This window comes from Rhinopithecus roxellana, chromosome 20 (genome assembly GCF_007565055.1).
Source record: "Rhinopithecus roxellana isolate Shanxi Qingling chromosome 20, ASM756505v1, whole genome shotgun sequence".
NCBI lineage: Eukaryota > Metazoa > Chordata > Mammalia > Primates > Cercopithecidae > Rhinopithecus > Rhinopithecus roxellana.
The window spans coordinates 63,279,800-63,300,474 of record NC_044568.1 but is presented as its reverse complement, the minus strand read 5'-3'; the positions used below and the strand labels follow the sequence as shown (position 1 = coordinate 63,300,474).

Sequence of the window (20,675 nt, the reverse complement as noted above, 5' to 3'; positions counted from 1 at the left end):
GCAGGGCCTGTTTTAGGGAGGGTCATTTAACCTGTGTCTACCCTGCAGTGACAGTGAACAGCACAGGGGCTTTAGAAGAATAGGGAAGGGACAAGGTACACAAGCTCATTCACTGTGATTTTCATTCAGGTTTCCAGGACTTAAAAACGCCCAGGAAACAACACACCCACAGGCCCCACGTAATTGCTCATCTCAAGTGAGACTCAGGGTACTGGATTTAAAAAAAAAAAAATCTATGCCAGAAAGATTCCACCTAGAATGGAATATGATCTGTCTAAGTTGATCTTCCGGGTAGGGTGGAAGGCTTCTCAAACACTGATCCAGGCAGTCACTCTGGCTCTTTATTCCAAAAAGAGAAGGAGAAGCGCTTCAACAATTAAGCAATTCACTATTGCTCAGTTAAACTACACAGCTGAATTGAAGGCCTCAATGAAGGATGAGGTCTACTAGCTTACAGAACACACGGATAATAACCATGGGCTGAGTGCAGTGGCTCACACCTATAATCCCACACTTTGGGAGCCCAAGGCAGGCAGATCACTTGAGGCCATGAGTTCAAGACCAGCCTGGCCCTGGCCCACATGGTGAAACTCCGTCCATACAAAATATACAAAAATTAGCAAGGCGCGGTGGTATGGGCCTGTGGTCCCAGCTATTTGGGAAGCTGAGGCAGGAGAATTGCTTGAACCGGGAGGCAGAAGTTTCAATAAGCTGAGATCGCGCCACTGCACTCCAGCCTGGACGACAGAGCAAGACCCTGCCCCCCAAAAAAAAAAGTTGCAATTTCCTGACCTTTAAAACAAACCTAATGAAAGCATATTATTAATTATATTAAGATTCATATGCCCAAAGCAGCTCATTTGCAAAACAGACTAGCTCATTTGAAACTGACAAATGACACAAGTCCAAGTGTACAAATGTTTGACTGAGGACTTACAGTATCAGCTCCTGCTCCTGGATTGCTCACTCTGTGCTAGTATAAGCCTCACTATGACAGCTCTGTGACGAGGGATACTACCTGCATTTTACAAATGAGGACATGAGGTTTACTCTAGGTCGCAGCCATCAGTGCTGAGATTTGAATACAGGCCCGTCAGGCTGCTAAGCTCATTCTTGTTAACTTGATTTTCAGTATACAATTTTATATTTAAAAATAATATATAAATTCTAAGCCCCCCGTTAATATGGAAATTGCTTGGTCCATTTTTTAACGGATCCATTTCCGCAGGAAGGAGATTAGCACTGGGTTCCAGCGATGCCTGTCGAGCTCCACCCTTCTACGATGACTCACTTCTTCAGTCACTTTCTGTCAGCATCGTGCCTCTGTTCTGCTCAGTCTGAGTGTCTAGTGAAGATCTGCAGCTCCTGCAGCTACATGGTTTCATAGCAGGGCAGGCCAGATTCAGACCAACATGCTGCATTTCAGGCCGGGCACCTCACACTGTTTAGGCTTTGGGGTTTAGGCACATTCAGGATTAGGCACATTGAGAGAGAAGAAAACTGAGTTCAAAGAGATGTCTTAGGGACTCTTCCCCCATTTGCAGCTTTGGGTTACAAAGATGAGTAGAAACAAACCTACGTGACCTGTCCATACTTGATGCAAATACAGACAGTGGTCTTTGCAACTTTTTGCAATGATTCTTCAATGAATTATGAAAATCACAGTCTGTAATTCATGGGACTTCTTGAGACACCAGGCTTCTAGATATTTCTGTTTGATCTGTACTGGATGGATAGGAGGTCCTTTATGAAACCTCACTCAGCTGCCTTTAAGCCTGCCATAAAGGAGGTTCCCCAACAAAGGATCACCCTAATCAGAGTTGCTACCTGGAACCAAACTGTAAAAGCAATTACAGGACAGTGCTGTAAATTTTTTTAATCCAGCAAGAAATAACTGCAAAACATTGTCAAAAATCTTTAAGGGGCTGCAAAATATTGTCACTGTCAGTTTTTCATAATGTGCTGGTTTGTGGTTTTTAAACATAAATATCTCCCCTTTAGGCTTCGGGGTCTCTTGGTAATCCTGCCTACTGGCCAATTACTCTGGGGAGTCTAACAAGGCTGTCTAAATGGAGAGGCTAAATCTCAAATGAGATCAGATACTAGTTGGGGTCTTAGGCCCTTGCTGTTAGCTAATGACTAGATGGACACCTTTTCAGGGTTTTTTCCCCAGTGCTCTGGCAATAAGAACCATTCATGTTCCATCCACGTCTCTCCTAAGAAATTTTCACCTCAATATCTTGCTGGCAATGTCCGGAATCTCTCATCTGTGCAACTGTCAGGTAATAACATACGGATTTCTTTTAGGATTCTCTGGTTCCAGAGCATACTGACACATGAGGCTAAGGTGTGGTTCATCTTTCCGCACTCGGGAAGGGTGCCATGGTCTAAAAGCCCCTGAACCTCCTGCATTGCTCCAGTCCCACTCTGACGGGCTTAAATATGGACTTCTCTATGCAGTAAAGTTAGTACCTCTGGGAGGCAAAGGATTTGATCCTTTCAATGCTCCATCAATAGAAAATGTCCTGTCCCCACAGGTTTCAGGAGAAGAAATTGAGGGAAGAGAGACAAAGCAAGACAGACAAATTATTACATGATGAGCACCAGGCTGCCCCTCTGAACAAACCAAGAAGGTGTTCATGGAGTTATGGCAAAGAGGACAAGGAAGAACGGAGTGGGGTGGAGGTTGGGGGGCAGGAGGGAGGCACTGGTGCAAATAGCACTGAATGACAACCAATAGCCAGCTTGCGACTGTACCACCAGTGTTACTGCTACAATAAGAGGCAACATTGATGCCAATAAATGGGTTGAATGTAAAAACAGCCCAAGAATAAGCCACCAACTGCTTCGCAGAAACCCCATTAGCAATGCATAATCCGCAGAGCGGGCAGGGAATCTAAATGAATCCCTGTTTAAATAGCAGCAGGAGCAGGGACTTTTGGACAGTGGAAATTCAGCAGTCGGGTTGGCTGGGACAGGCTTTTGGAAGGTGGCCCCATTGGTGGCTCCACCTACAAGCTGTTGGCAGCAGTGGTACTTGCTAATCGGGGCTTCTGATTCCAACTGGTTTTCTATGACAAGGCTATAGGATGATTCTCCTCAGTATTGTTTATACCAAATGAAATTTATACAAAGCCTCAAGGCTGCCTTGCACAGCGTGAGGTCACCTTGGCACTACTGAAACATGAAGGGATGGGAGAGGAAGACAGAAGAGGGGAAATGGCCAATAGGAGTGAGTAAGAAAGAAAGAAAAGGAAGAGAGGATGTCCACAGCGGAGGTTTTACTGTCTACGCAAAATATTGATGGTAAGGAAAAAATTTGTTCCAGAAACTTCCCAAAGGATAAAAACTAGGTTCTGTGTTATGCCAATGAAGCAGGTGGGCACCTCCCTCTGTGAACTAGACCATGATTGTAAAAGCAGAGACAAAATAGTGGAAGCCTCTTATATCTTCCTCTGCTCCCCCCATGCCAAAGGTAGGCTTTTGAAAGCTCCAAAAAATTACACAAATGCTCCAAGTGAAATTGGGTGAGCTAACGGCTTACAATCAGGGTTCTTTCCAAGAAACCCAGTATTTAGTTTCCTTTGCAAAAAGAATCCATTCAGGATCCCTGACAATATTAGCCATTTGAAACTCTGTGATTGGACAAGGAGACAGTCCTTGGTGCCTGAACTCCCCCAAGCAAACCATTGACTGTTGCTGGTCCTGAAAACAGCTAGCCTGTCATTTCAGGTTCCTCAAAGCCAGGCAGGTGGCATTTTATTCTTGGGCCTTGGGTAGAGACAGGATTAGTTAAGGAGAGCATTTGCACAGCGCACAGTACCGGGAAGTCGTTAATTGCTTGTATGGACCAACGCCGCCGGGCAGAGCGAGGAGACATCTGTGCATGAAAACGTTACACCCAGGAGGAGGGAAGAAAAACACCAAGAAAATTAAAAGGGAAAAATATAGAATAAAATGAAAGCTTCCCACACATCCGATGGATTCAAATGTACCATAATACACTGTAAAGTTGGGATTGGAACAACTAAAAAATCTGATCCTAAGCACAGCGGTATTCGGCTTCCCTCACCTCCCTCCCACCCCATCACACTCCAAACACAGCTTTAATTTCATTGTTCTTTTAGTCACATTTCAAGGTATATGGAGGCTGACATCAACATAGTTCTGACAAAGGCACTACAAATAGGTTTGAGGAACACTAACACACACTAAGATCATTGTGCACGTGGAGAAATAGGCAGAAGCCTGTTTTCCCCTGCAGTAGGTAAGAAGCAGAACATATATTGAGAGCACATACTCATTCCTAAAAGGAAGGCATTCTTGAATAGGCTCAATACCAAATTTTTTCTGGTATGGGGTTGGGGGGCGATGAGGGAATTGGGTGTCTTGACATTGGGCCTGCAGGACTGTCTTCAGAGTGACACCACGGAGAAATGGGAACCGTGGAGAAACGAGGGGAAGGAAGAGGCTAACACTGAGGAGGGACCTTCTTGAAAGCACCCTTGCTAACAAGATGAGTATCTGTTTATGGAGATCAGAAATCATTCTATTAACTTAAAGATCTCTCCAGTTATTTACATCAGAGCTATTTTAGCAACATAAACTAAAGCAAGAGTGGGAGGTTGCAACAATGTTTAAACGTATGCAAGGCAATACCTAAAGCTTATCCTAAGTTCTGGGCCTTCTGATTTACCCTAGGAATGAACAACACTTCATCAGCTATTAAGAGTTCACTTGTCAAATTAATGTTAGCAATTTGATGGCTTTTGAGGCATCACACGTTTTAAAATTTTTAGGAGCAAACCTTAGCATTCCATCTAGAGAATATTTGGGTGAATAAAACAATATAACCTAAGTAGGGCAGGTTAAAAACACACAAAACCACAGGAGAAACAAACAATAATCTCTAGATGGCTCTATAAAGATGTTTTGTTATTACACTCTACTGGGCCGGGCGCGGTGGCTCACACCTGTAATCCCAACACTTTGGGAGGCCAAGGCAGGTGGATCACCTGAGGTCATGAGTTCGAGACCAGCCTGGCCAACATGGTGAAACCATGTCTCTACTAAAAATACAAAAAATTAGCCAGGCGTGGTGGTGGGCACCTGTCATTCCAGCTACTCGGGAGACTGACGCAGGAGAATCGCTTGAGCCCAGGAGGTAGAGGTTGCAGTGAGCCGAGACTACGCTTTTGTACCCCAGCCTGGGCAACAAGAACGAAACGCTGTCTCAAAAAAAAAAAACAAAAAAAACACTGTACTGGCTGGGTGAGATGGCTCATGCCTATAATCCCAGCCCTTTGGGAGGCTGAGGTAGGAAGACTGTTAGAACCCAGGAGTTTGAGACCAGCCTGGGCAACATAGCAAGACCTCATCTCTACAAAACACAGATCAAAAAAAACCCAAAACCAAAAAACCACTATACTTCCCTCACTGCTATGCCTTAAGGCAGTTACATTCCGTTCTGTTTTTCTTACTCATTTAAAGCTCTCAGGGGCAGAGATCTAAAAGGGAATAAAAATATGTGGGAGAAAAATTTGGGCTAAAAATGAAGACCTAAACACAGAGAAATCCAGGCTGGGCAACATAGCAGGACCCAGCTCCACAAAAATATTTGTTTTTAATTAACTGGGTGATGAAGTGTACTCCTGTAGTTCTAGCTGCTCAGGAGGCTGAGGTGGGAGGATCACTCAAGTACCGGAGTCTGAGGTTGCAGTGAGCCATGTTCACACCACTGCACTCTAGCCTGGGCAACGGGAACAGAGTGAGGTCCCATCTCTTAAAAAAATTTTTTAAAAATTCCAAAACCCAAAAACACAGCTGAGGATTAGAAAACGCTCCTCAGGGTATCGACCTTTGTAAGGGAGGTAAGGTAGCCCACATAAGATATCATGGCCATATTACACTTATGTAATTCCCTCCTTGGCCCCTACGTAAATGGGATGGATGTGAACAAACTTCAAGGAGAGAGAAATTTATGTCAAATTCATCACAAAATGACTGACTTATTTTTATCTTGTTAACCTATTAAGTTGAACCATAAGAATCTTTGTTTAGGTCAAAAATGGTCAAATATCAGCAATTTCATATGACTTAAGCTAATAATCCAAGGTTTCTGAGGTTCTTAAAATGTTCTATTTCTTGACCTGTGAGACTATTAATTCACTGAACTGTACACGCCTTTGATTTGTGAACTTTTCTGTATTTGGCATATATCAAGACAAGAGTTTCATATGAAATTATAATCAGCTGGGCGCGGTGGCTCAAGCCTGTAATCCCAGCACTTTGGGAGGCCGAGACGGGTGGATCACGAGGTCAGGAGATCGAGACCATCTTGGCTAAGACGGTGAAACCCCGTCTCCACTAAAAAATACAAAAAACTAGCCAGGCAAGGTGGCGGGCGCCTGTAGTCCCAGCTACTCGGGAGGCTGAGGCAGGAGAATGGCGTAAACTCGGGAGGTGGAGCTTGCAGTGAGCTAAGATCCGGCCACTGCACTCCAACCTGGATGACAGAGCAAGACTCCATCTCAAAAAAAAAAAAAAAAAAAGAAATTATAATCAAAGCATCACCCCATTTTATTTGGTCACTATTTGAAATAAAACATAAAAGGCCACTTACTATGTCTATTAGGAGGCTCGAACAGCCCACTTTCTGTGATGAACAGAATACTGGGAACCACCCTGAACTGAAATTTCACAACTCTTCCTCCACTACCCTGCATATGCTATCTGATGAGAGAATTATCCACGTGCTCTTGGTTCCTCTTTATAATTATGGTGTTTGTAGTAAAAAAGGCCATATCATCAAAAACATGAACACAGGCTTAAAAGAGGCCCCATCTTGGAAATGGAGATATTTTGATTTTTGTGGGCTTTACACACCCCCACAAAGTCAAAATTACTAGTCAGTCTATTCTGCCCAATCTGAACCCAAGCATGGGTGGCACACGATACGAATCAAAGAGGAATTCAGAACTGCCTCTTGGACTGAAAGACCTCCTTGACCTGCCCCTGACACTAAAGAGAACTCCCACATGTACCCAACCATAAGCCTGGCTTTCATCTCAACAAAATGTCTTAGTTCCAACCTGTTTATCAAATCATCTCTCCAATTACCTGCAAACGTGGGAAAAAATAACTAACAATTTTGAATGGAAACGACTTGGAGATGATACAGATGAGTGGGTGTTCCAAGGAGGTCTGTACTAGGCATATGGGCAGAATTCCATCAGAGATGTGAGGAAGGGGACTATAGGAAAGTGTCCAGAAGAAAAAAAAAATCATTTTCCCTATTCAACTAAATGGTTTTGTTCAAGGCTGGACTGGTCTCAAACATCACTTGCTGCCGCTCATTTTAGTCACATACAACCCTAAAATAAAGTCAGAGATGGTCAACTCTCAGTGTAAACCAAGAAGGTTGGACATTCTACTGCAATCGAACTGAAGGCACTTCTAATACTTCCTAGAAATGGGTGTTTTGTCTAAAATAATTCAATTTTTTAAAAACAAATATTAATTACAATCCATTATTTCCCATTGAGCGAGAGATAACAACAAAGAATTCCTAAGGCCCGAGTTTGTGCAGTGCTCAGTGGTAACTCTGTTTAAAACATCATGTCAGCTAAAAGTCTGTTTAACCCAGACCCGCAATCTGTCAACACACAAAGCTCTCTTAGGATCATTCCTATGCTCTGCCAACATTCTCTCCATTGTTGGCACCAAACGTTTCTGACAGCTTAATGATAACTACTCATGGACAATGAGTTCTTTAAGAAACTAGGCACATAAGGACAAGCTCAGGTGATTTTTGTGTCATCTGGTCCACTCAGATGTGTATTTCCATGTAGACTTAGTGAAAAAAAAAAAACCTTTTAGACATTAACTTTAAGACTTCTCACAACTATGAAGTTCCAAATATATTAAGATCCCAAGACTTCAGAGGCATCCATCCCTTAATTTGCTGACAAACATCAGAATACCATGGAAGACTTGAAGCTAAGGTATTCTACCCTGAAATAATGGGAATCAGCTCAGTGAATGGAGATTACGAGGACAGGGCTAAACGCGGAGTAAAGATTATGGACCATAAGAACGATCCCCCAACCCATACACACACAATTTAGAGCAGGTAAAACCAACCGAAAGGAACAAAGCAATGGCTTTCTTGAACAAACTGATTATGAAAGTGAATAGTTACAGGGCGATTACTAATCTAGCTGCTGCACCAGGCAGGAGATGAGGAACAAGAATCCAGGAGAAGGGGTAAGAATCAAAAGCCGCACTTACCCGCTCCTTGTAGTAGAAGGAGCTGATGGAGACCTGCTCTTTCTCGCTGCGAGTGGGGCTCCCACTGTATAAACGAAGGTTCCCAGGGGCCTCTGTGCGGATCTTCATGGGCGCGATCAAGCCAGTGTGATAAGCGGACAAGGCTGAGAGAGATCTGTAGTTGAAAATGATAATTATCCACACTGGCTGCAGTCCTGTCATATTTCCAATGGTGCTATTTTTAGCACTTGATACCAAGAGTAGAAGATAAAATGAGAAGATGGAACCTCCAGAAAAAGTCAATAAAACTTTTAACACTGAAAAATGCTTTATCTGCAGAAGCATAGAATGCTTCTATGATTACAGACATAAAAAATTCAAAGGAATCTACAAACTACTAGAATAAGTGAATTTGAATACAAGGTCAACCTACAAACATCTACTATATTTCTATCAGTTAGAAACAAACATTTGGAAAATAAGTATTTTTAAAGCTCATTTATAGTAGCATTAAAACACATCAAATACCTAGGAATAAATTTAATTTTTGAAAATGTGCATGAAAATACAAAATGTTGCTGAGAGAAATTAAAGGAGACATACAATGATGGAGAAATACACCATGCTAGTGGACTGGAAGCGTCCGTACTCTTAAGACATCAATTTTCTCTAAATTGTTCTACAGAGTCAACACAATTCCAATCAAAATACAAGCAGGCTTTGTAGCAGGAACAATTAAGCTGATTTCATAATTTTATTAAAAGACCTAGAGTAGCCAACCTGAACTAAACAAGAATAATATAATTGGAGAACTTGACGTATCAGATTTGAAGACTGAACTATAAAAAAGTACATTATGAATGTAGTGTTGGCATAAAGGATAAACAGATCAAAGGAAAAAGGAGAGTCCAGAAAGACCACAAATATATGATCTATTGATGTTCACCAAAGGCATCAATACAAATTCAATGAAGAAAGGAAATCTTTTCATAAATGGTGTTAGAACAACTGTTTTTCTACAAAATAAAACAAACTTTGACCCCTTAACTCACATTACATGCAAAAATTAATTTGAAATGGATCACAGAACTTAAATAAGGAATTTAAATCTATAAAGCATTTATTTATTTATTTTTCTATAAAGCTTTTAAAAGAAAACACAAGGCCGGGTGCGGTAGCTCACACCTGTAATCCCAGCACTTTGGGAAGCTGAGGAGGGCAGATCACCTGAGGTTAGGAGTTTGAGACCAGCCTGGCCAACAGGGTAAAACCCCGTCTCAATACAAAATGAGCCAGGCTGGTGGCACATGCCTGTAATCCCAGCTACTCGGGAGGCTGAGGCAGGAGAATCACTTGAACCTGGGAGGTGGAGGTTGTGGTGAGCTGAGATTGTGCCATTGCACTCCAGCCTGGGGAACAAGAGCGAAACTCCGTATGAAAAAATAAAAAATAAAATAAATAGGCCGGGCACGGTGGCTCACGCCTGTAATCCCAGCACTTTGGGAAGCTGAGGAGGGCAGATCACCTGAGGTTAGGAGTTTGAGACCAGCCTGGCCAACAGGGTGAAACCCCGTCTCAATACAAAATGAGCCAGGCTGGTGGCACATGCCTGTAATCCCAGCTACTTGGGAGGCTGAGGCAGGAGAATCACTTGAACCTGGGAGGTGGAGGTTGTGGTGAGCTGAGATTGTGCCATTGCACTCCAGCCTGGGGAACAAGAGCGAAACTCCGTATGAAAAAATAAAAAATAAAATAAATAGGCCGGGCACGGTGGCTCACGCCTGTAATCCCAGCACTTTGGGAGGCCAAGCCAGGTGGATCACAAGGTCAGGACATCAAGATCATCCTGGCTAACACGGTGAAAACCCATCTCTACTAAAAAATACAAAAAATTAGGCCGGTGTCATGGCGGGCACCTATAGTCCCAGCTACTCGGGAGGCTGAGGCAGGAGAATGGCATGAACCTGGGAGGCGGGGCTTCCAGTGAGCCGAGATCGTGCCACTGCACTCCAGCCTGGGTGACAGAGCAAGACTCTGTTTCAAAAAAAAAAAAAAAAAGAATAAAAAAATAAAATGAATAAAATTAAAAAGTGATAAATTGGACATCATCAAAATTAGGAAAATCTGTTCACTGAAAAACATTAAAGAGGGAGAAAGACAAGCCACAGATTAGGAAAAAATACATACATACATCTAGCAAAGAATTTGTAACCAAAATAGATAACAACCAGAAATAAGTAAGAAATGCAGTTCCCCCAAAATGGGCAAAGTACTTAAGCACAACACAAAAAAAGATATCCAAATGGTCAATATGCACACAGAAGCTGCTTGACGTCATTCATCACCAACATGGAAATGCAAATTAAAACGACAGTGAGATACTAGGACACTCACATCACAATGGCTAAAGTTGAAAAGACTGGCAATACCAAGTTTTGGAGTGGATACAGAGCAACCAGTGCTCTCAAATATTGCTGATGACAGGGTAAATGGCACAACCACTGTGTACAAACTTCTGGGCAATTTCTCAAGTTAAACATACATCTATTCGATGACTGAGGAATTCTGCTCCTCAGGTGCAGAAATTAATATACAAGTCTTTTTATGAACATATGTATCCAGGTTTGCTCATAATGGCCAAAAACTGGAAAGGATGCAAATATCTATCAACAGGACAATAAATAAACAAACTGTGTTATATTCATCCAATGGACCTACTGACACATGCGGCAATGTGGATCAATGTCGGTAACATTAAGTTGAGCAAAGTAAGCCAGACATAAAACAGTTCATGCTGCACAATTCCACTTCAATGAAGTTCAAGAACTGGCAAAACTATGAGGACAGAAGTCAAGATAGTGGTGTCCTCTGGGTGCTGAAGGGCTGGGAAAAGGGACTGGGAACCTCTGGGGGTGAGGACAGTGTTCTATACCTTAATGTGAGTGTTGGTCACCGAGCCGTACACTTCAGATTTGTGTACTGTAAACTATACCTCAGTAAAGGACTGTCAGTTGAAAAACATTCTAATAGGAACATTTTCCCCTCTAATCCAAAGTCCAGATACAGATATTCCTTCTTTTCCTTTGAGAATACAGGACATTTTCTACTCCAATAAGGAACTGGGTGTAATGTAGGTATTCCCTAGTACTGAACGCCAGTTCCCATGGGGCCCAGGTCACAACTGCCCAGGTTACTGCAGAGACTGGCCACCTCTTGGCAAAACAGCAGTGTCTGCTCACACAGTTCTGTCATTCAGTTCTCTTTCTTTCTTGTTAGCTCAGCTATTCATTTATAACTGATATGGTTAGGCTTTGTGTCCCCACCCAAATCTCATCTTGAATTGTAATCCCCACAATCCCCATATGTCGAGGGAGGGACAGAGTGGGAGGTGATTGGATCATGGGGGCTGTGTCCCCCATGCTGTTCTCATGATAGTGAGTGAGTTCTCACCAGACCTGATGGTTTTATAAGATCTGACAGTTTCTCCACATGCACACTCTCTCTCGCCTGCTGCCATGTAAGATGTGCCTCTTCCCCTTCCGCCACGATTTTAAGTTTCCTGAGGTCTCTCCAGCCATGTGGAACTGTGAGTCAATTAAACCTCTTTTATTTATAAATTACCCAGTCTGGGGCAGTTCTTTATAGCAGTGTGAGAATGGACTAATACAATGACTATGCTGATTATACTGTATCCAGCGCCTTCAGGGGTTTGCAGCAGAGAGCTTTGCAAGTTATTATATCTTGGTCACCAGACTGCAGAACCAGAAGTCTACTGTATAATCCTAAAGTTTTAAAACCCAGTAATCATAACAGGACATACAGAGCACTTCCGATATACCAGGTGGTATTTTAAATGTTTTTAGAGGGACTTAATCTTCCCAGCAACTACAGGTGGTGGGTGCTACGATCATCCCATGTTACTGTTGAAGGAACTGAAGCTGAAGTTGAGATAACTTGCCCAAGGTCATAAAATGACAGGGCCAAAATCTGGATCTGGACACGTTGGCTATGAAGTCCATATTCCTATCTGCTACACTAGATTGCCTATAAAGAAAAACTTTTTTTAAAGCACAGAAAAATAATGACTAGACAGAAACATGTTCTGTTGTTAAACATGATTATCTCTAAAACAGGGAAAAGGCAAAGAAGGGCTTTCTTTTTTTTTCTTTTTTTTTTTTTTTGAGACGGGGTCTCACTCTGTCGCCCAGGCTGGAGCGCAGTGGCCGGATCTCAGCTCACTGCAAGCTCCGCCTCCCGGGTTTACGCCATTCTCCTGCCTCAGCCTCCCGAGTAGCTGGGACTACAGGCACCAGCCACCTCGCCCGGCTAGCTTTTTGTATTTTTTTAGTAGAGACGGGGGTTTCACCGTGTTAGCCAGGATGGTCTCGAACTCCTGACCTCGTGATCCGCCCGTCTCGGCCTCCCAAAGTGCTGGGATTACAGGCTTGAGCCACCGCGCCCGGTGAAGGGCTTTCACATTGTAATTTAAAACTTCCAGGCCAGGCATGGTGGCTCACGCCTATAATCCTAGCACTTTGGAAGGCTGAGACAGGTGGACTGCTTGAGCTCAGGAGTCTGAGACCCGCCTGGCAACACTGCAAAATGCTATCTCTAAAAAAATATATAAAAATTAGCTGGGCATGGTGGTGCACACCTGTAGTCCCAGCTACTTGGGAGGCAGAGGTGGGAGGATCACTTGAGCCAGGAGGTAAAGGCTGCAGTGAGCTATGATCATGCCACTGCACTCCAGCCTGGATGACAGAGCCAGATCCTATCTTAAAAAAAAAAAAAAAAATTTCGTTTGTGTTTTCCCAATGTACTACTTACGTAATGTTATAAAATTACACATTGTTTGGTAATATCAGAAGTGGCACATTAATGTTGTGAAACTACAGATGGTCTTTTTGTATTTTTCCAGTTTTATTTAATGTTAAATTGATTAATAAAATAATTAAAAACAAATAATAAATAATATGCTAGCAATAGGGGAAAGGCATATTTAAAAACAATTTGTCTTGTTTTGACAATAGCTTTTATCAATCTACTTCTTCTAAGGGTTTGGTAATAACTGTACAGCAGAAATCTCAGCTTTCTTGCAACTTGATTGACTTCAATCTTTCTCAAATAAATCTTGTAATGGGAGTTTACTGAAGAACTAAAACGCATTGTCCAAAGACAAACTCCGTGGTCCTTCCCAGGTCTCTGGCCACTTCTGACCATGGGAACGTACAGTGGCTTCTGCATCTCCCGCACTCACCTCGGAGTAGGCTCTGTGGGAGACACCGCCCGATGCATCGTCATGGGCCTTGTGAAATACACCAGGTAACCTAAAGAAGAAGACATCACATGAGCCATCAGTGTCAACAAGCTGGATATGGGAAATCCTGAGGCAGGACTGGCCAGTCTTTCTTCTATCTCTGTATACCTGAGGGTAAGACACATTTTCATAAGCTGCAAGACTCATGACTGTGGTGACCCTTACCAAGAACAAAGGTCAGCACTCCAGAGTCCAGGAGAGAGGATATAAGTGAATGGGGCAGAGTCATCAGCGGGACTCTAAGCCTCCCTACCAGGGGACTGTCCCCTGCTAAGAATCAGGGCTGTGAGTAAAGACTCAAACCCAAGCTCATCAGAATGAAGAAAGTTAAGACCACCATTCTGGTGCACACTCTTAGGATAAGTCCAGAGACACCGACTGGGCCTCAGACCCTGCCACGCTACTATGGAAGTCTCGTTGGAGTTCTCTGGGAATAAAAGCAAACATTTGTTGCTGAAGATGTTTATACAGAATCTATGACATTCTTAGCTGCTCCCTCTCAAAATCTAGAATCACAGAACCAAAGAGACCCACCTGCTCCACAGAACCTGGCCCCAGAAGTCCTAGGAAAGGGAATGTTGGCATCCTGGTATGACCCGTAGGCTGTGGTCACACGAGCAAAAGTCGGTAACGGGGGTGTGACGGAGTTGGGGAGTGCAAACGGATTGCTGGAAGCGCTGTCTTCCTGGTTCTGAAATTTAAAATTCCATAAGCTAAAACCACAACCTGTCTTAAAGTTGAATTACAAAATAAGCACCCAGCATGAAAAAAACAGAAAGCCCATGATTTTAGGGAGAAAGAAATGAAACAAAACACCAAAGCATAAGTTGGTACAACAGTTTCATGCTTCCCACCACAAAGGACTCGAGGCAGGAGACGAGCTGGCGCAGGCAGGGCTCCAGGCAGCTCTGGCCGCGCTTCACTTTCTGCAGGGCCGTGTCCTTCAGGATCTAGAAAAGGCCCAAAACACAGTCAAGAAGAGGAACACATTTCTCTGATAGGCTATTCTGTTTTTTTTTTTTTTTTTTTTTTTTTGAGATGGAGTCTGTTCTTTGTTGCCCAGGCTGGAGTGTAGTGGTGCAATCTCGGTTCATTGCAACCTCTGCCTACCGTGTTCAAGTGATCCTCCTGCCTCAGCCTACCGAGTAGCTGGGAATACAGGCATGCGCCACCACGCCTGGCTACTTTTTGTATTTTTAGTAGAGATGGGGTTTCACCATGTTGCCCAGGCTGGTCTTGAACTCCTGACCTCAGGTGATCCATGAGCCTCGGCCTCCCAAAGTGCTGAGATTACAGGAGTGAGCCACCGCACTGGGAAAAGGTCTGATTTTTCACAAAAAAATGTGCAATCTAATTGTATCATTTTATACTAATAGAAAAATCTATCTTTTTTGTATGTCCAAACTAGGCAACGATATATTCAGATTCCAAGTTTAACACGTCAAATACCACAAGATCTGAGTTACTGGCATTTCAGAGATCCTTAAGCCACTTGAAAACGTCCTGGTTCCATGTGATACCCCAACAAAGTGTAACAATCAAGTGTCCACGACCCAAACTGGGCAAAAAATGAGCAACATTCAGGTTGGCCTGAGTTTGTCAAAAAACTTCAGTCACTATAACTTGTGACACTGCTCCAACTGAACAAGCGGTATGAAGAGGCTCACAGGGCTTTGTCATGGAGATTCCACCTGATTTGCTCTGGATGAACTGACACATCAAGTCTCTGAATCTGCAGAATTAAACACTGATGTCAGGCTGTGGCACCTCCATCTGGACACCCACTGTGCAGCTAGCCAGCCTACCTCTGGGATAACACCAGCTCCTTCTATGGGATAAAAATGTTTTTATGACCTTACACATGTTTTTTTCTAATTATGAAATATCTTTTAGCTTCAGAATACATCTTGTTTGTTGTTTCCACATAAATGACATTGGACTGCAGTGCTCCTAACCTGGGTTCCTAAATGAAATTGGATTGCAAATCTCATAACCTGAGATGAATGCATAACGTTAATGAGATCTGTGGACAGATTATATGCAATTCACATATTTATAGGCAGTATTTCTCAAACCATATGCAATCATTGTGTAGATTTTTCTGAGGAAGGCCATGACCCAAAAAAGGTTAAGAACCACCGCTCTTATGCTTTCTACACAAAGCAAATGGCAAGTGCAGAGGTTACGTTGCTAACATTAGTGTGTGTATGAAACAGATGACTTCTGAATCTCATCTACTAGAGTTTTCAGTCTTCTTTACTACTCAATCTAGACAATGATGCAGAACAGCAGGAGAATTTGGGAACCCAGACCCCTACCTTTAGCAGCTTAGCTTTCATGGTGGATGTGATGGTTGTGGGGTTAATAAACTGGAAGGAAGGGGCGGCGTTGTTCGGATACTGAGCAGGGAACTTCACCAGCATCTTGACGCGATGGTTGCTGCAGTGCACAGACACTGTGCAGCTCCTGTCTGCCGCATCCATCTGCAAGAGGCAAATCCACAATGGCTTTGGAAACAAACCACAAAGCGTCTTTCAATGCAAGTGCATTTAACTGAGCGGTCCATGTTCCTAGTAATTGGGTGAAGGGGCTCCACAAAGACAAATCTGTGTGGAAGACAATTCATTTTCAAAAAGATTCTTCAATTTTCATATCAGATTATTAAATTTTCATACCAATGGAATAAGCTGAAAGGTTTTTTTTTTCTTTGAGACAGGGTCTCACTCTGTTGCCCAGGCTGGAGTGCAGTGTGGCACGATCTCAGCTCACTGCAACCTCCACCTTCTGGGTTCAAGTGATTCTCCCACCTCCACCTCTCAAATACTAGGAATACAGGCAGGCGCCACCATGCCCAGGGAATCTTTGTTTTTGTTTTTTTGGTTTTTTTGTTTTGTTTTGGTAGAGATGGAGTTTCGCCATGTTGGCCAGGCCGGTCTCAAACTCCTGACCTCAAGTGATCTGCCCACCTTGGCCTCCTAAAGTGCTGGGATTACAGGCGTGAGCCACCGTGAAGTTCAAAGTATTCTGACTTTAACAAAGCTTCCTCCCAAAGTTGTGGGATAGACTGAAACTTGTTATATTTACTTTGAGATGGGAAAATAAAGCAGAAAGAAGTTAAACACCAGACTCAACTTAAAAAGTGCTCCTGGGAAAATCCATAGGGGAAGAAAGTAGATTTGGGATTGCCGGGGACTGGGGGAAGGGGAAATAGGGAGAGACTGCTTATGAGTATGCAGTTTCTTCTGGGAATGATGAAAATGTTCTGGAATCAGACAATGGTAATGGCTGCACAACTCTGTGAATATACCCACAACCGCCAGATTATTCACTTTAAAAAGGGGAATTTTGGCTGGGCATGGTGGCTCACACCCGTAATCCCAGCACTTTGGGAGGCCAGGGTGGGCAGATCATCTGAGGTCAGGAGTTCAAGACCAACCTGGCCCACACGGCAAAAACCCCATCTCTACTAAAAATACAAAAAACAATTAGCTGAGTGTGGTGGTGTACGCCCATAATCCCAGCTATTTGGGAGGCTGAGGCAGGAGGATCGCTTGAACCCGGGAGGCAGAGGTTGCAGTGAGTCATGATAGTGCCATTGCACTCCAGCCTGGGTGGACAGAGCAAGACTCCATCCCCCCCCAAAAAAAGATGAATTTTATAGTATGTGAATTATATCTCAATAATTTTTTTAAAGTACTCTCAAAGAAAGGAATCAAGATCTTCAACTAGATCACTAGGAATCCACACTGTCCTCAAATGGGACAAAGGGAGTAGAAACTGACTTGATATAGATCACTAATTAAGCAAAGAATCTTTTATATCTTTCGATTTCTTGTGCTGCCAACTAGAGACAGTAGCTGGAGTAAAGTGAAGAGAACCACATGTGGGAAATCTGGAGACCTGGATTCACATGTTATTTCTTCCACCAAATACCTGCTGACCTTGGACACTTCTTCTCTTGATGTCTCTGTTTCCTCAGCTGTAAAGTGAGGCTAAAACCACTTAGAGCAGACTTTTTTTTTTTTTTTTTTGAGACAGAGTCTCGCTCTGTTGCCAGGCTGGAGTGCAGTGCCACAATCTTGGCTCACTGCAAGCTCTGCTTCCTGGGTTCAAGCGATTCTCCTGCCTCAGACTTGCGAATAGCTGGGATTACAGGCACACACCACCATGCCCAGCTAATTTTTGTATTTTTAGTAGAGACGGGGTTTCACCATGTTGGTCAAGATGGTGTTGATCTCTTGACCTCGTGATCCGCCTACCTCAGCCTCCCAAAGTGCTTACAGGCGTGAGCCACCACATCCGGCCAGCAGACTTGTTTTAAAGGCCACATGAGATAGTTATGTAACAGCACATATTTGGGTAAAGGAAAAACTAATCAAGCTTTAAAACTCCTTTCTGGAGAGTCACTCAATTTTCTAAAGCAAAGACTTTCAATACTTGCCCCCCCAAAAAGAGTAAATGTTCCACAGGCTAAGTGAACAAAGAAGTTTTGGTTGCCTTCTTACTATGAATCAAAATCACCAGGAAATGGCCAGCCTGTGAGGGAAGATGGCATAGCACAGCACAGCACAGCACAGAGAGTGCCCTGGAGGGGCTGGAGGTTTGGCTTCCCAAGGCAACTCTGCCCCTAACTTCAGCAGCAACTCCTGCCAAATCACTAAGCCTCCTGGGCCTAAGTATCTCCCTCTATAGTAAAATGAGATGCTGGAGCATCTAAGGAGGAGCTAAGGCACATAAGCATCAGGTTCTCCTTTGGCTCATCTTAGGAGAAAAGAATAGGGTTAGAAAGAAAGTCTGCATCCATTTACTTATTTATTTATTTATTTAGAGACAGAGTCTTGCTCTGTCACCCAGGCTGGAGGGCAGTGGTGCGATCTTGGCTCACTGCAATCTCTGCTTCTCAAGTTCAAGTGATTCCTGTGCCTCTCGAGTAGTTGGAACTACAGGTGCCTGCCACCACATCTGGCTCTTTTTTTTTTTTTTTTTTTTTTTTTTATTTTCAGTAGAGACGGGGTTTCACCATGTTGGTCAGGCTGGTCTCGAACTCCTGGCTTCCTGGTTTCAAGTGATCTGCCCATCTCAGCCTCCCAAAGTGCTGGGATTACAGGTGTAAGCCACCGTGCCTGGCCAGAAAACCCAGGAAATAAAAAAGCAAGCAGAGAGAGTTCTGTTAAGGCTGTGAAGTTATTTGCTAACCAAAATCGTGGCTGAAATGGTTCCCTCTCCCACAAACTGCCATCAGCAAACATGAGATACAGCTGATTAAGCTAAGTACCTCCACATTGACATTCCGGATTTGTACATTGATCAGGGAGAATTCCTGCTGCAAGGTCTGAGGCAGCCCCAATTGATCTGATTTCCTCTCTTCCAGGAGATTTCTAGGGGGATCTTCCTTTAGGGCTAGCGGGAGAGAGAAGTTCAATGTTGGAAAGCATTTTTGAAAATGAATCAGAGAATAGGTCTGGGGTATCCGTCACAACTCTACAATGCGTAGAGTGGCACCTCACCTGAGACATCAGTTTGACAAATTACCTTCTTCCTCCCCGTGGCTTGCATTGTGCTGGTGATCTGTATCTTCAGTGTGCAGGGTCTTCTCGGGTTCCGGCAGAAGGGAAATACTCTCAATGAACTCATCGACACCATCTAATATGTCATTTGCACAGAGCTGCAACAAAGGGTAGAAGATGTAGTTCTAGAGAAGTCAGTGGAAATGATCATCATGTCTGATCAAAGAGTTCTGACTTAAAAATGGGAATGGCAAAGGATGGACATGTGTCAGCCAAGAGTTGACATAAAATAAATTTTACCCACTGCCAACTCTCCCTGGTTAAAGACTCGGGATAATAGACTCTATTATTCAGCCTTGGAAATTTTTCAGCATGTTTGGAGTTTATGCAAGCCTCAGAAAAAAAATTAATTTAAACTCCAATCCTTGATGGAGTTATTCAGCTAATCCAGGAGCAAAAATATCATAACCGGCCAGGCGTGGTGGCTCATACCTGTAATCCCAGTACTTTGGGAGGCCAAGGCGGGCGGATCACCTGAGGTTAGGAGTTTGAGACCAGCCTGATCAGCAGGGTGAAACTCCGTCTCTACTAAAAAGACAAAAATTAGCCAGACATGGTGGTGGATGCCTGTAATCCCAGCTACTTGGGAGGATGAGGCAGGAGAATCACTTGAACCCAGGAGGCAGAGGTTGCAGTGAACAAAGATCACGCGGCTGCACTCCAGCCTGGGCAACAGAGAGAGACTCCGTCTCAAAAAAAAAAAAAAAAAAAAAAAAAATCGTAACCTCAAGGCATTTTGGTGCAAATTGTACCTTTCAGAGAAAACAGACTGAAAATGCAATAAGGAAATCAGATTTGACCAAATTGCTCAAGAGTGACTCCATACTAAGCAGTGTTGAAATTTTTATCCAGTATTTTCTATTAATTATGTGCAAAGCAGTGTGCCAAGTGCTGTGGGAGATCCAATACAAGTGAGACACCTTCCCACTGTCAAGAAATTTAGCCATCAAATGAGGAGAGGACAGAGCCCTGTGATAAGGCAGAGAAGAGCAACGGCCAACAAAGCAGCTCATACCAGGTACTACTGTGGTTCATGTAAGAAACAGGTATCATTTATCGGGAAAAAGTTACAAACAGCTTCATAGAAGCGGTGTTGTTGATGGATGTAGAAGCCTCTAAGCATTTGCAGAATACAAGGTAGGCTTCTTAGTCCATTTAGAAGAGAAAGAAATGAAGCCCACAGGGCACATGATCAGGGAGCTACCCATACTATCTTATGCTAGAATAAGGGGGGGAAAGACATTTAGAGGCTCTCTGGCCTTAAAGTGCTGAATACTGAAGTTGGTTCTTAAAGACCTCAAAGCCTTGATGTGGTACACACCAGCCACTCAGCCAGCCAGTAAGTACATATTAAATGTCTATCCTCCCGGGCACGGTGGCTCACACCGGTGATCCCAGCACTTTGGGAGGCTGAGGCAGGTGGATCACTTGAGGTCAGGAGTTCGAGACTAGCCTGGCCAACTTGGTGAAACCCTGTCTCTACTAAAAATACAAAACTTAACCGAGTGTGGTGGTGGGTGCCT

General features: G+C 43.4%; 1 protein-coding gene across 1 annotated transcript in view; it reads right to left on the bottom strand.

Annotated features, from left to right (window-relative positions):
- Positions 1–20,675, bottom strand: part of WDR59 (WD repeat domain 59) — a 117,011-nt gene that overhangs the window by 22,387 nt on the left and 73,949 nt on the right. Inside the window, 7 exon segments of the mRNA XM_010382963.2 lie at positions 8,290–8,443; positions 13,526–13,595; positions 14,120–14,276; positions 14,440–14,535; positions 15,904–16,068; positions 18,861–18,985; positions 19,118–19,250. Coding sequence (XP_010381265.2) covers positions 8,290–8,443; positions 13,526–13,595; positions 14,120–14,276; positions 14,440–14,535; positions 15,904–16,068; positions 18,861–18,985; positions 19,118–19,250 — 900 coding nt within the window.